Source organism: Leptinotarsa decemlineata, unplaced genomic scaffold (assembly GCF_025532065.1).
Source record: "Leptinotarsa decemlineata unplaced genomic scaffold, Ldec_3_MD MMD2_tig00000035_RagTag_RagTag, whole genome shotgun sequence".
Classification (NCBI taxonomy): domain Eukaryota; kingdom Metazoa; phylum Arthropoda; class Insecta; order Coleoptera; family Chrysomelidae; genus Leptinotarsa; species Leptinotarsa decemlineata.
The window spans coordinates 23271593-23288829 of NW_027412540.1; the positions used below are offsets into that span (position 1 = coordinate 23271593).

Here is a 17237-nt window from a genome sequence, read left to right on the forward strand (position 1 = left end):
CAGACGCACTTCTTTCTATAGGAACTCAAGCAGCTTCGTTTGTCTTTTAAAATTACCGTTTCGAACAACAGTTTCAAAGAATCAGGGAAAACTGAATTTACATTCTGGAGAAAGTCGTCGGATGGTGTGGTGTACACTTGCGACCGTATACCCTCTCGTATGACTTCAGCAGCTGCTTTCACCATGCGCAGTCTTTCTTTCTACTTTTAAAACAAACAGTCGTGTGTTTGAAGGGTCTCTCAATGATCAAAATGTCCTCCCGAAACTTTGCAAACAAGTGAGTTTTGACTGTTCGTAGTTGAGGTCGTTCTCCTTCTATCTGATCCATGAGTTCGTCTAGAGAGAACTGACACTCCTCAGCGTTCTCTTCCAGAAATGAATAAATATTTTCCATGGCCTTATCAACTGTGGAATGCTGACGATTTCACCTGGACTTTCCTATTGGTGGTGCCTGGTAGAGCTTTGTTTGGCAAACCCGATGATATCTGGCATCAAGGGCTACCAAATCTGTGTTCTCAGATACATGTTCTTTCATTTTAAGAGCCCATTAATCACCACGTTTGTCAGCTTCTTTCGAAATTATTGCACTGAGAGACAACTTTTCCGCAGTAATGACATTGTTTTGTTTTTCTGGCTATTTCTTCCTTTCTGCTACAAGGAACTCTTCAGTTATTTTGTCTCCACATAGACAACAGTGTTCTCTGAAATTGAACTGCTCAGAGACTGATCTCGTGGCCCTTGATGGTGTTATATACCCCATACTTTCAGGCGACAAAGTTACTGGATTAATACATAACCACGGCAATTTTAACCTTCATGATTACTCATTGGTGTGCTTGGGTAAACCCACAAATTCTTTTTTTTTTCAGGAATATAGAAACGTTACTCCATCTTCTCAAAGGTAGCCTAGGAACCGGGATTCTTGCCATGCCTTTGGCATTTGCCCATTCAGGATACATTCTCGGAACGATAGCTACAATTTTAATAGGTTGCTTATGTACATACTGCATACATATGCTCATCAACTGCGAATACGAGCTGTGCAAAAGACGGAACGTTCCTCGAATGACATACCCGACTACGGCAGAATGTGCGTTTCAAGATGGCCCTCCATTTTTTCAAAGAATTGCTCCATACACACCGTAAGTACAACTAAAGTTACTTACCTTAAACATTCCACAGGGTTCTTGGTTATGCGATATTCGTACAATGTACAAGAATATCGAAGAAAAGTTCAATCATATACCTTAATATTATTCGTACAACACTGAATTGGAAACTGTTTTAACTTTCATTTCAACTAACCTAAGAAATACTAGATAATTCTCAGGCTACTTAGGCTACTTAGAGTACACAATTATCTTGACAGTTTGGATTCAAGAAAGGAACAAGCACGTCGAAAGCAGTGCTCGAATTAGTCGACTTCATAACTGAAGGTTTCGAAAACAAAGAATCAACACTTGGCATATTCATCGATCTGAGCAAGGCGTTCCACTGTGTCTCTACTGACATTTTATTAGAAAAACTGAGATACTATGGATTTGCAGGCATAGCACGCAGTCTGCTAGCATCATATTTAAATGAGAGAAAGCAATGCGTATCATATAATGAAGAACTCAGTAGCTTACAAAGATATTGAATGGTGTTCCACTAGGTAGTGTGCTTGGGCCACTACTTTTCTTGATTTATATTAATGACCTGCCAAATTCAATGACAATGTTTACAATGCTATTTGCCGATGACACTTCCTTCGCCATTTGGAAAAAAAATATTGAAGAGTCATCAGAATTAGAAAAGCGAGTTATTCAAGAAGCTACGGACTGGTTTAATGCGAATAGCCTATGTGTGAATAAAAGCAAGTCACAAACTGTTATGTTCTGGCTGTCCCATAATGTCTCAAATAATGTGAAATGTCTTGGTATAACCATTGATTCAATGTTAACTTGGAAACCCCATATTGACAAACTAGCAAAAAATATATCATGCAAGGTCTATGAAAAGAGGCAGATAAAAAATAAAGTCGGTAATAAAGTTGCTCATACCGCTTATCATGCAATGTTTCATAGTTCCTTAATTTATGGATTGCTAAACTGAGGCACATATGTTCATATCTCGAGAATATTTAAAATTCAAAAAAGAACAATCAGACCTTTAGCTGGAATAGGTCAAATTGAGAGCTGTAAGAATTGGTTTTATTAAGTTCAATATATTAACTCTGCCATCATGTGGCAGAGTTGATTCTGCAATACTGCAATTTGATACACATTCAAGAAAATTTACAAAAGTTTACTACAAACGGTACAACTATTCGTATAATACTAGGAACAAGGATAATATTAGAGCACCAAACCAAAGACTAGAAATAACAAGGAGATGTAACTAATACAAATCATTGTACAACTCACTGCCCCAATCAATGAAAAATGCAACCCTCGCTAATTTCAAACAGAAACTAAAAAAAACATATCTCAGAGAATACTTACTACGATGCGTCTGATTTCAGCTTTACAGAGTGACATCGTCGATGTAGGTTCTGTCTCTATGTATCTTTATTTTTACATTCATATATTTATTTACTTTATTTTGTGCTTGTAGCATATACAATTTTTATGGACTACCGACTAATTGTAATTTACATTTATTTTATACATTGATGACTTGTCATAGCACTTAGGTGTAATAACTTCACCAATAAAAAATCTAATCTAATCTAAAGTTAGGTTAGAAGTTAGTGAGTCTATTCAACCCTCCACCTCAAACCGCAAGGGTTTATTGTGGCTCACACCTATTCACACTCGACCAAATGAACTCAGCTTCTTAACAAAGCCGATTAGTTTATAAAGTGATTGATCTTTCAGGTCAGATGGTAAGAGTACGGCTCTGCCGAACTCTAAGAACCTGATTCGGTCCCCAGCGGGGCAGGCACAAAGTATGTGCTCTGCTGTTTCATCATTTTTCAAACAGGCGCCACACACTGTATTGTTACTGTTAAAGCCAGTAACAAATCAAAACAAATTTGGAAGGAAGTCAACACAAAATTAGGCAGAAGTCCAAAAAATAAAAGCGGTATAACACTTACAATAAATGATACCACATTTACTGATCCCATCTCAGTAGCTAATTGTTTTGGCGAACATTTCTCCACTAATATAAAAAACAAAATTGACGAATATTTTGGAGTTGACATGTCTCAAAGCTGCACCATTGGTGAAATGCAACAAAATACTTTTTTCTTCGAACCCGCCACAACCGAAGAGGTCAAATCAATAATATTCAACCTCAAAAGTAAAACGGCATCAGGATGATAATGTATTTCCCAATGAAATTGGGAAATACATTTGAAACTAGTTTCCATTAGTGTGGTGCAACCCCTAACTGACCTGATCAATATGTCTATTGAAACAGGTGAATTTCCAGATGTGCTGAAATTGAGTAAAGTGATCGCCATACATAAAAGTGGTAATAGATCAGAAATTGATAATTATATACCAATTAGTCTTCTCAGTATTTTTTCAAAAATTTTAAAAAGACTAATGTACAATAGACTAATGAATTTTTTATTAAGTCATAAAATTTTATCTGATTCTCAACATGGATTTCGCATGGGCAGGTCAACTGAATCTGCTACTACCCTTTTTGTTGATTTCATATCTAGGAATATGGACAATAGGAAGCACGTGGCAGGAATTTTTTTTGACTTGTCTAAAGCTTTCGACTGTATTTATAAAGTCTTTATGGCTTCCAAACTGTATAATATTGGCATTAGAGGAAATATTCTTGACTGGATCATTTCATTCCTATCAAATAGACAATTCTTTGTAGAAATAGATAGTGTTGAGTCAGAAAGATATTCAGTTGATGTTGGAGTAGCGCAAGGTTCAATTCTGGGACCATTGCTTTTATTACTATTTCTCAATGACCTCCCAATTAATGTCGATAGGCGCTTTTATCTAATCAATTTTGCTGATGACACAACATTTGCTATAGCTGAGTCATCTATGGAGGATATGATTTTATCGGTCGAACTCTGTATTAGTGAAATGACAAAATATTGTCATTCCAATAAACTGATGCTAAATGCACAGAAAACAAAAATTATATATTTCAATAAGAACAATTTGATCGATAGTAAAGTCCTACAGACACATAACTCTACTAAGTTTCTGGGTGTAATGATTGATAAATCACTCTCATGGTCTGAGCATATTGAAGGTTTATCTAAAAAACTATCCAAATCATACTTCGCAATTCTGCAATTGAGGTATGAACTTCATGAGAATATACTTATCCAAGTTTATTATGCATTAGTATATTCTGCACTATTTTTTCACATCACTTTATGGGGAAATGCTACAGAAATAAATAGAATATTTGTTACTCAAAAACGAATTGTTAGAATGATGTTCAACATGAAGCCACGTGATTCTTGCAGGGAAATTTTTAAGAGTAAAAAGATTATGACAGTTTGCTGCATTTATATTTATAAAAGTTGCTTACACATTAAAAAGCATGAAAATGAGCTAATAAAAAACAATTACCACCATCAATATTGCACTAGAAATGCTTCAAATTTAATAACAATGACTCACAGAACATCCGCATTTGAAAAATCGCCAACTTATGCTGGGGTAAAATATATAATAAACTCCCTAATCTAAAGAAGGCCTGTAATACTATCGAATTGAAGAAATCACTGAAAGATTTCTTATTGGCTAAATCTTATTATACATTACAAGAGTATTTCGCTGATTGAGTTTTTGTGGATATCTGTGTGTAAATAATCTTATTCTTTTATGTTTTAATCTTACATTTTTACACTTGTACATCTAGACGTTTTTACATTTTTATTCATACATATATGTATATATATCTGTATTTTATGGTCCTATGTTTATATGTATTGAATGTATATTTACATGTTTGTTTGTTTACATATTTATAAGTATAAGTTGACATGTTCGATACCATGTAGTTGGTCCATGAATGAATAAATTTCTTTCTTTCGTTCTATTCCGACAGTCCTAGTCTCTACATATGATGATTTAGTGTAGTCCAACATTTGTTTGGTATCAAGTTTCGAAGGGTGAATGAACGCCTTGCAGTGAGCCAATCCTGGAAGATTCTACCAGAAGTCCATAAATCTTCTTGCCATCCAGGTGTTCAATATTTGTTTGGCAAAGCCTAAAGCGATGCTAATGACAGGTTCTGGTCCGATGAAGATGCTTGCGGCATCCTCCTTTACAAGGGAGGATGCCGCAAGCACATCGCACACACATCGAATTCATACGGTTGGTCCGATATTAGTTTGAAGAAGTAAATGAGTCATTTCACCTACATCAATCCGTAAATAGCTCGGCAGAATGCACGCTTTCGGACTCATCGATCGAAATCGACTGATAGTAATCGATAAAAGTTCGATCGAACTTTCTTCGATCGACCAAATTCGATGTGTCTACAAGAAGCTCTAGGAACAAAGGCGCAAAACTATTTTTCACAGTTCAGAAAGTAAACCTAGGCGTTTTAATTGCTAATTCTATCACTGAGACCGCAGAATTTGATTGGAAAATAAAAAATTTCTAAACGACATTTGAATAAACTCTAAAATGAGCAACCTTCTCCTACTTCAACCGACTTTCTATCTCTCACGATTTCAAATTTTTCTGTGCTGGCCCCCCTCATCTTGGATACTCAGTATACTAGGTGAATCAAATATAAACGAGACTTTTTTTGTAATTTATTTTTATTTTAAACGCAAAAAGGAATATAGTTCATTTTTCTACATAATCTCCTGATTTGGAAACACATTTTTCCCAGCGCATAGGCAGCTTTCCAATTCCTTCCACGTAGAAAGATGCAGGTCGTGTCTGCAACCAATTCCGCACGTAGGCTTCAACCTCAGCATCACTATCGAATCTTTGGCCTCCCAAAGCTTCTTTGAGAGAGCCAAACAGAGTGACAGGTCTGCACTGTAAGGAGGGTGTTCCAATGTTTCTCACCCCAGTTGCTCCAGTTTTTCCCTAGTTAAGACTACTGTATGAGGGCGAGCATTGTCATGGAAAAGAACCACTTCTGTGATCAATAGGTCTCGTCTTTTGCTGTAATTTGCAAGTCGGACCTCTCTCAAAACGTCGCAGTAGTAGGCCGCATTAATTGTCCTGCGCTTGTGCAAAAAATCTAGTCAAAAAACGGTAGTCACTGGTCCAGGTTCTCCTTGTTTTCTCCACTCCATACTCGTTTGTTTAGACTCTGGGGTGTAGTGCTGCAAGCATGTTTCATCACTGGTGATAATGTGAGTGAGAAATTGGTCTCCTTGTTCCTGAAATCGAGCAAGAAAATGCCCACATTTGTGAGAAGGCGAGGAACCTACCTGGCGCAAACCTTACGGTACCCTAGCTCCTCTGTCAGTATGGAGTAAGTGCTCCCATAACTTATCCCGACCTCACTTGCAATTTTAGAAGTGATACGACGTCTGTCATCTTCAATAAGCCGTCGAACACTGTGATGTTTATGCTATGCAAACACTCTGGCTCGCGACAGTGTCTCTTCCCGGAACTCCCAACAACAAACATATCAGGAACGTTCTCCGCCCACTGTTGTGCCTGAAGGTCGAAAAGTCTCGTTTATATTTGATTCGCCACGTATATGAGATAGCGTGGACACAAAAACGTTAAAATCTGTTCCTTCGTCAATCAGCTGTCACCCACAAATAACTACCCTAAGAATTCGCAACTTGTGCGAGCTGAGGATCACCAAAATCTTTCCTATTAACGTGAATCCCTAGCACAGATAGGATAATACAAACTGGACATTCAAAATCCTACAGTATGGTTCGAAGCCACCTTCAGAAATGGCCAAATATGAAAAAAAAAACATATCATTATGTATCTCATAACATTAGTTTCAGTTGGGAATGAATAGAGAAAGAAGATTTCCCTCTCGGTTCCTCCGTAGGCGGACTAAACATTTCTTGTTGAAAAGGTTTGTGTCTTCTGCCTATGCTTATACTCAAATTTTACGAGAGGGCCAAAAATGTTCATACCCGTATCAAGTTTTTTGTATGAATTGAGAACGACCTTTGCACTGTTCAAGCAAACTAGTTGAGCTACTTAACTCTACAGAACATTTTAGGACTTATACTCATCAAAGTTCTACAGAAACGTGACAAAAGCCATCCAATTCTCAAGAGGACCTGCGCCTCCAATTTAGGAGACGTCTCTCAGCGATATCTACATTTCCTCAATGTTAATCAATGTGCTGATTTCTGCAGAGGAGGGAAACACTTCTTTTGTTGCAACGAATGGGGCGCGCGTCTGGATTGTTCTCCTGGTCCAGCCTATGCATTGGGCTTCTGGTGTTCCCTCCTCAGGCTTTTCTCTGTGGTAGAAATTCTCTAGTGAATTTTTCATAGTGGACTGTCTCTCTTCGGAGCTTTCACTCCGTTATCTTGTCCTTATACACCGGAAAATACGTGCTATTTGCCGGATGTGACCCTACGCAATTTACACATAGAACAGATACGTCTCTAAGTTTCAGGAAATCGCTGGAGGTTAAATCCATTTGAAAAAACGTTCTCAGGAAGTTTATTTCACATAAAAGCCGTTCTCCAAATGAAAGAGTTCTTAAACAGTGGAGTTCGAGGTGTACTGAGTTGAACCTCAAAACGATGAACAGCCACAGTCTGTCGCGCATTTCTGATATGTACCACCTTCGCTGGTACATATCATTTAACAAAGTCCACATCGGACCAAAAAACTTTAGGTATATAAACAGCTAACCCCTGTCTTTAGATTCAGTATCAATTTGCTTCTCCTGAAGATGCTAACCTTGTTAGCGAAACGCGCGTCGAGTGCAAAAATATCAGTTTGGTGTTAGGGTAATTGATCTTTGGAAAAAGTTTTCAAAAATCGGTTTTCAAAACCACACACTACCTCACCTAACCCCAGGAACACACGGCACTGATAAAGAAATATTGTGAAACGGACAAAAAATTAGTATTCAGCCAGTCCAGCTAGCCGAGCCTTTACTCCTCAACTACATTTGATAGCACGTTTACTAACTATCTGGGTGACTAGGGGCCACAGGCAAGAAATGTTTAAGACTGTACTCTTATTTTTATTGCCGTTCCAATTGGGAATGGATAGACTATACAAGTGATATATAATGACCAGATATTACACTATTTACAAAGTCTCCAATAAAAAACCTAGAGTTTGATGGTCAAGTTCATTGTTTTCAACATAGTAACTGGAACAAATTTCAGAAAAAAAATCCAGCAATCGATCAACTCTGTTGATCGCTTTTTTTATCATATACCAAAATTGGACGGTATCCATGCCGCTCTATGCTAACGATGGAAAAGATGTCTAAAAGTTTTATCTCATACCTAAAATTTTAAAATTCGACAAGTTTCTTGACAATTTTTATCTCAGTTACAGAAAACCCATTCTATAATTTCTTCTCTTTTTCAGACACATCGTCAATTTTTTCCTCATGCTATTCCAGTTGGGCACTACAACAGTTTATACAGTATTCATTGGCGAGAATATTCATTTAGTTTTGAAAGAAAATGACATAGAGGTTGACGCAAGATGGATAATGTTAATATTTCTCCTACCTCTGATACTTATAAACTACGTGAAGAATCTGAAATTCTTAGCTCCAGTTTCGTCCGTTGCAAACATTATAACTGTCATCAGTTTTGCTCTTATTTTTTACTATATGGTCCAACAAGATATCGTGTGGGAGAACAGAGAACCCTTTGGAAATTATGAAGACTACCCGCTCTTTTTTGGAACTGTGTTATTCGCACTTGAAGCCATTGGTGTGGTAAGTTAGATTCATTAACTAATTAAATTACAGTCAATTGAGTACTATTCTGATATGACATTTATACGATGCGGCTTAATTCACCTCACTTTAACTTCAACTAACTCGGTATATTTTTTTATTATGAATATTTTTTGAAAATGCACTTGATTCAAAGCAAATTCAGCTTTTTCAAGCAAATCGGCTTACTGAGTTCAAAAATTATCATGATTCCCGAAAAACATATTAGAAATTTTTCAATTGGAAACATTCATTTAAAAAAGTTTGAAATCTTTAAATACATCAATATCTTGAATATTATCCATAATATACGAGATGTATCAGTTCCACTCTGACAACCTTTACATGTACCTGTTTTTTTGAAGTTGTATCTAAAAACTTTTTTCATTATGTAAAATTCCGAAACAGCTTCATTCTTAGATTATTGTCCAAATCAGTCTTGATGCACAGGATGTATAATTTTATTTGTTTCATTATGTGAAGCAAAGTTGTCGCTTTGAAACCAGTCATAACAAGTCAACACAATTTTGGATAAATACAGAGGAATTTTTCTCAAAAATCTATTTCAAAACTTCAGCCGTATTTCGAATATCATTTTAATTAATAATGAAAGACAGAATCCGTTACTCCAACTCTGACCAATCAGATAACTACCCTTACGCTACGTCGTTGAGTTTCCGGATAAAATGTTGACAACGCAATAATTATAGTACTAGTTGAACTCAAAATAATTTTATGCCAAATACCACTGAACACAATGGAACTGGGAGTTGTTTACATTCAATTAACTGCCAGTTCTTTTTTTCATTCAGTACAAATATGCATCATTTAAATGTTCACGTGTAAATCCAGATAATGAGATTATCAAGTGATAATGCGAAGAGTTGCAGACAAAGGTGTCTACAAACTACATGGACAAGATGACATTGCTCGACTCGACGGAATAACAACCAATACCAGAGAAGTCTCACATACCTCAATAAGAAGACCAAAGTTCTCATCAAAATTTCCATCGAAGAAGAGGAATCTCTTATATTAAGAGGAAAATTTCCTCGTACACTCCCAATATATGTATGGTCTCTCAAAAATACACAAACCAAACATCCCACTTAGTTCCAGCACAGCTTTCACCACCCTCCACGTACTTTCTCGCTATATAACTTTCAAATATCCTCCAACTACCAGCTGAATAGTCTTCATTGTATGTCATATGTATCTCCCACACACTCTCTGCCAAATACTCTGCAAATACCCTTCAACTACTATTTGAACAGTTCAAATCATATGTCCGAAACCCCAATCATTTTACTGAAATCCCAATATCCAACAAACAGACAGACATTCAACCATATCCGTCCTCAAAACGGAACACCATAAGTCCCAAGACACTCTGAACCTCATCAGCCACTATATCTTTTTCACATATTCCCCTTTTACAAACAATTGATTGATCGTGGAATTGGCCGCGGTGGTAGTGCGCCCGACTCACGATCGGAAGACCGTGGGTTCGATTCCTGCCTCGGCCAGATATTTTTCTCGAGAGACTTCATCTGGTTGAAGCTGGGATGATTCTGCAACCGTGTTAGGAATCACACATTAAAAGGTAAGACCTCGTTAGTCCTTAGCTCGCACAAGTTTCTCAACTTCTGAGAGTTGTCGTTCGTATGGGGGCGACAGCTGATTAACGGAAAAACAGATTTTGAACGATTTCTTGAGTTCCCCACCCTTCCCAGTCTTTGCAGACCTTCACATGGAAGACTTTGAAACCAAAGCCAGTAATAATTCTGACCTCAAACCTATTGGGTTCCGTAAGTAGATGACGGGATTATTATATGGCCCATGAATTTGAAAGTCTTCACAGTCCCCACACTCTGATCTTGAATTAACAAAAGTAGTTGAGAATTACAACTCACTTTCCTGGAATGAAAATCCAACCATTCTCTTGAGAACACTGTTTACAGTGTTTACCAACCAATATCTCTAATGAATGCCTAATAACATGCACTGTTGAATACCGTCTTGAATTTTCTCAGACAACGATCTGTCAGGCTCACTGATAACTAGGCTTACCATAATTTCGGACCACCAATCCAGGACTTCTTTTTTAATTGCTGGAAGCCAATCCCGGACAATCGTGTTCATTTGTAAATACGCTTAGGGGAAAAATCATAATAGTATAATAATTTAAAAACAACATCTCAGTTATAAATTCAACCTTTAATTATTCATTAACTGTATTAGTTATTTAATGATATAACTAAAGTAAACTCCATTTATCTAATCTACTGGATCCTGCTGATCTTCTGATTGTTGGCCTTTGGCTAGAGTTGGACGAGGTTGATATTTTTCTGATGACCGAACCTTATTTAGAAACATTATTTCATTCTTGATGTTTTCATAAAAGTCCACGCAAGACAAATTTTAACATATTTGCATATTAAGGAGTTCCCTTACCAATTTAATTGACATGCGTTCTCTTTCTGCACTCCATACGTTACCCATCATTGAAAATACCCTCTCCACTGGTGCTGATGTACCTGGTAAGCACATCCCAAATTCCACCAATTTGAGAATATTCTTGAAGTCGATGTTGCATATTGACATAAACTCAAATTCTTTCCATTTCTCTTGTGTTGTGGTAATATTTTCTTCAGGCAGGGCTTGGTACCAGTTTACCAATTACGTCACAGCAACATGTTTTCTCATCAAACGACTGATCCATGTCAACTGAGTTGGGTACTATTTTGTTGACAGTCAGTACTCTCTCTTCTAGCTCATAGTAAACAACTATCAACATCTGAACATCTCACTCAATTCAAAAGTGAGGAAATCTTTCAATTCTATATACAGGGTGAGTCCCTCGGTCCATTGCTATTAGAGGAAACAATTTTTCGAACTGCTCATTTTTTTCAAATCAATAAATACTATCTTTTAAAATCATTTTCTATATAAGGAAGTTTTGTTTTCGAATTTCCATTGCGGCATTGCCAAGTTATTCCAGAGAAACCTATTTTGCAGACAATAATCAAAAATAAACAGATATAATTCAACTTTTTCAAATGGAACACCCTGTATTGTTTCATTAATACAAAATGTTTCACCATTTCACTAGATTTTTCATCAGAAGTATACTACACGAAAAAATGATATTTTACATATTATTTGTAAAATTGTAATTGTAACCACAAAAAAAATTATTTTCTTACGTTCACTTACTCAAATTTGTTTTTCGAATATTCAAACTAATCGCTAGTACATTAGCATTTTTCATACCATCTAGTGATAGTTATCAGCTATTTCAACGGTAAGAAATGCGTAAAAAACAAACCCATCACTGGGACTACTACAAACAATTAAGGAATTATACTACTTTCGCAATAAAATCTGAAAAAAAAAGCCTTTTTAAAATTTTAATTTAAAAATTGTTCGTCAAAGGAAGAATGGAATGAACTTAAGGAACTAAACATCTGCAAAAATAAAAATAGGGAAATACCAAAGCATCTCAGCGACGTTAACCAACTGAATAATCATTTTACGAATATTTCGAAAAATATGTTGGAACCCAATGAAAATGTTATTGATTTCCATTCTGAAAACTTAAAGAATGGCGTCAATGGCTACTTCTCGTTCGAACATTTAAGCGAAACAACGGTTTCGAATGTGATTTACAGTATCAGCTCTAAAGCTTTTGGTACTGATCGAGTCAATATCACATTTTTACACTTTTGCTGCCCTACTATATAACACGTATAATAAATGAATGTGTTTTAAAGTCTTATTTTCCCGGTGTCTGGAAAATGGCAAATGCCGAAGGTGAACCAACCAAAAGACTTCAATCACCTCAGATCAATCAGTATTCTTCCTACTCTGTCCAAAGTTCTAGAAAAAATTATGGAAATACAAATACGAATCTTTGTTGAACAGTCTAAAATTCTACCTCAAAAGACCTGGTTACAGTTGTGTGAGTGCACTTGCAAATATAACGGATGACATTATCAAAGGTATTGATGAAAATAAAGGAACTGTACTCATCCTACTTGACTTTTCGAAAGCATTTGATTTGATAAACCACAGAATTCTCCTATCTTAACTCCACTACTTAAAGTTTGACCAAAATGCTTGCAAACTCATCACTTCATATTTATCACGTGGTACTCTGAATGATAAAACTTCTAATTTTGCTCATGTATCATGCGGTGTTCCTCAGGGTAGTATTTTGGGTCCACTTCTGTTCACCTTGTTTACTGGAACATTTCATGAGGCTCTGCCGCACTGTCACTATCACATGTATGCTGATGACACACAGATATATAAAACCTTTGACCCAGATAATGTCATGCAAACTAACAGAGAAATAAATATTGACTTACAATCTTTAAAAGACATATGTGATGAACATCTACTCAAAATAAATCCTCAAAAGTCATGTGCTATTTTGTTCTGTAATGACAATGTCAGAAATGACATATCTTATAATCTTATACTGAGGATGGGAAATGACACAGTAACTTTTAGTGAGAGTGCAAAGAACTTGGGATTGATACTAGATCAAAAATTGAGATTCAAAGAACAGGTTAATACCATGTTGAAAAGAAGTTACACTAGCTTGAAGATGATTTACCCACATAGACACTATTTAGGCCAAGATGTAAAAAAATGCTGTGTGATTCATTAGTGCTCTCCCAATTCAACTATTGTGATATTGTATATGGACCATGTTTAGATTGCTTGGATAGTCAGCGTATTCGGAAAATCCAGAACTGCTGTTTGAGACTTATTTTTGGCATAAAAAAGCAGGCAGAGAATCTCCCATAAAATTGAAGTAATTGAATGGCTCAATATGTCCAACAGGCGTAAATTACATATCCTTTGCTACTTCTACAAACTTTTGAAATACAAGCAACCCAAATATCTCCATGATAAAGTCATATATAGAAAAGACATACATGATAGAAACTTTTTTTATCACCATTCCTCGACATAGAAAGGACATTTTCAAACGTAGTTTTCCATATAATATTGCTAGTTACATGAATACATACAAGATAACCGACTACAGTAGGTCGTGTTTCTCTTTGAAAAAATCCATGACTGTATGTTTGCGAGAACTACAAAAATGAATAACAAATTGAAAATATCTCCCAACATAGAGTAAAAAAAAATTCTCACAGCGTCGTCATGCAAACTAGCGGTTTCACGACCTAAAGGAATCTCTGCCCTCACAAGTGAAAATAAATTATGAAAAGGGTTCCTATCTTCTCTCTCTCTCTCTCTCGTTTATCTTTTTTTTTCCTCTTCTATTCTCTCGTCTTTTTGTTTACTGATACTAGTCAGTAAGTGTATTTTAGTTTTAAGTTTAGTTTGTAGTAAGGGTCTGAGTGGAAGACCAGTTTCTCTCTTCCTGGTGTTGAAAGAAAACTGAACTCTCACCTTTTATTTACCTAGTTTTTTTTTATTGAAACTTAATATTGTTTGTGGGTTTGTGGTAAATAATAAACGTATTATTATCATTATTATTATTATTTTGCCGGCGGGGTTTACAAAATATTTTTTCAATTTTGTTTCATTTTCTGATGAAGCGACTTTTCAAAAAAATGGAAGAGTTAATCGGCAAAATTATGAAACGGAAAACTCCCATTTAGTTTGTTGCCTGAACCATCAACAGCGTTGGTCACTGAATGTTTGGGGTGGAATTTTCGGAAAAAGAGTTATCGGTCCGTATTTTTTTGATGGGGATCTCACTGGAAGAAAATTTGTAATATGTTTTCGGCATGAGTTTTCAGATTTATTGGATGGGGTTCTACATGGAACAAGAATGTGGCTACTACAAGACGGTGCACCGCCACATTTCAAAACTGACATACGGGAATACCTCAACGATCATTTCAATCGAAAATGTTTACGTAGGGGTGGGCTTGTGGCGTGGCCTCCCAGATCACCTGATCTGACCAAGCAATGAACCTAGGGAATCTTATTGACTCACCCTGTAGTTCTCAGGAAATTTCAGAATAACTGAAAGATAGTATATCATCAGAAAAATAAGATAAATATAACCAGCTTTTACATATTTCAAGAGTTCTGGACTAAAGTTTCAGTTCTGCAAATAATGCTTCATGAAAAAGCAAACCTTGAGATCATTCCAATTTTTCAGATCATGCCTCTGGAAAACGAGATGAAAACACCCAAATCATTTTTGGGGATTTGTGGAGTTCTCAATTCAGCAATGATGGTCATAGTCTCCTTGTACACTGGATTGGGATTATATGGTTACTTGGCATATGGATCTGACGTAGGTGGTTCGATATCATTTGCAATAGGGAATGACATGTAAGTATCAAATCATAAAACGTAATTTGCAAAGTTACACCATGTAAAAGGTCAACTGACAGAATAAAATGATTTTAGTCATTCAGGAAAAATCACATTCGCTACAATGATCTGTGTAGAAAGATTTAAAACACATATTGTTGATGATCATCAGATTTTTTGTTAGTATCTAGTTTGATAATATAAAATAATAATCGAAATTCTACTATTAAAATAATAATTTCAACAATTTTGGAAAAAAACTCATTGAATAAACATGTGTTCTTGAAGACACTTCACTTGAAATCTCCACTAATTATCAATTCCATCATTGAAACACAAGTTCAATAAAGAAAAGTTATTCATTTCTTCTTGGTTATTGAGCGAATGTTCTAAGTTTTAAAGTATTTCCTTCCATATGTTAAACGTCATAGTCAGGATTAAATCCATGCTCAACTACCAAAAGACAGTTTGGAATCTGATCACTCCAAAAATTTCTTATATGCTGTTCTTTCTCTTGAAGAAAGTTGGAGTACATTAAACTGTATTTCAAAGTTCAAAAGAAGAAAATTGACCATTGAAGACGAAGTCTTTGTCCACCCTCTATGTCTTCTACTGAATATTTCTTATAAATGCGAAAACTAAAGTTTTCGAGAAAATACTCAAAAAAAGACTAACATCATACATCTCAAAATACAATTTAATATCTGATCATCAGTTTGGATTAGGAGAAAATATATCTTCCCAAGATGCAATATTGGCATTAACATCTGAAATATCTTCTGCTCTTAATGAAAATAAGCCGAGTCTCTGCGTTTTCATAGACCTATCGAAAGAGTTTGGCAATGTCCACCACACATTGCTTCTACAACCAATGGAAGATAATGGCACGAACAGAGTACAAACGGTGAGAATAGATGAAATTATAAGCAGTGAGAAGTATATTGATACTGGGATACCTCAGGGTACGGTTCTTGGACCCACTTCATTTTGCTCATAAATGAATTATTCTGTCTGGAAAGTAAAGGAGAAATTTCAGGATTTGCAGACGACACTACAATATTCTATAAGGCAAATAATTGGCAAGAATTAAAATATACCGTAGAATCGGACTTTGATGCAATAGAAAACTGGCTTGAACTTAAACTATTAACCATAAATTTCAAAAAAACCCAGTACATTCATTTTCAGTAGCACGAACAAACCACGCCTTTCAGGTATAATCCTGAAAATAAGATGAAGTATTTAGTGGTAATTACTGATTCACATCTCAAATGGAATGAGCACTTGAAATTCATTCGCAAAAAACTGCAAAGTATTGTGTACAAATTGAAAACCTTAAGAGAAATATTCTCCACCCACCATTCTTTACCTCGCACTTACGCTATGGGATAGCATGTTGAGGTGGGGCCCTTCGAACACACCTTAGTACTACAAAACAAGAGAAAATGTTCCGAGATATTTTGTATCTGCACAAAAATCGCATGCTGCCATACATACAATTAGTGATTGTGGATTTGAATTACTCTAACGCCCCCTTATTCCCCAGATCTAGCTCCGTTAGACTATCATACATTTTGTCAACTGAAAAAAAGTCTGAAACGTTGTAAATTTTCTTCTAACGAAGAGCTGATAGAAGTTGGGCTGGCCTGATATGCAATTGACTTTAGAATTTGGTTGGATTTTTATAGTAGGCTAAGAATTTTCTAATATATCTGCTATGTCGAACTTGTAACTTGAACTACTTTCCATATAATTCTTTATCATAAGGACGAACCTCAATTTACTTTATATATCACTTCATCGTATACTTTGCACTTATTTTTTTAATGTATGGCAAATATGAGATCTCAAATCCTCACAGTTTTCAAGTAGCCTCAATTATTTGTTTTCCAGACCTGCACAAGTTTGCAAAGTGATGCTTTCTCTTGCCATATACACTTCCCATCCTCTCCAAATGTACCCAGCCATTTGTATTGCCTGGAAAGAGTATTTGCAGCCATTATTCGAGAAGAATCCACACCAAATATATTACGAGTATGCTGTCAGAACTTTTTTGGTTTTTATTACCTGTAAGTATCTTCATTTTATTCAGTAAATTCAGG

General features: G+C 35.8%; 1 protein-coding gene across 1 annotated transcript in view; it reads left to right on the forward strand.

Annotated features, from left to right (window-relative positions):
• The window catches only part of LOC111509790 (proton-coupled amino acid transporter-like protein acs), a 63048-nt gene that overhangs the window by 44807 nt on the left and 1004 nt on the right, over positions 1 to 17237 (forward strand). Inside the window, exons 3-6 of the mRNA XM_074172043.1 lie at positions 870 to 1142; positions 8469 to 8826; positions 14978 to 15153; positions 17029 to 17204. Coding sequence (XP_074028144.1) covers positions 870 to 1142; positions 8469 to 8826; positions 14978 to 15153; positions 17029 to 17204 — 983 coding nt within the window. The remainder of the gene's footprint in view (positions 1 to 869; positions 1143 to 8468; positions 8827 to 14977; positions 15154 to 17028; positions 17205 to 17237) is intronic.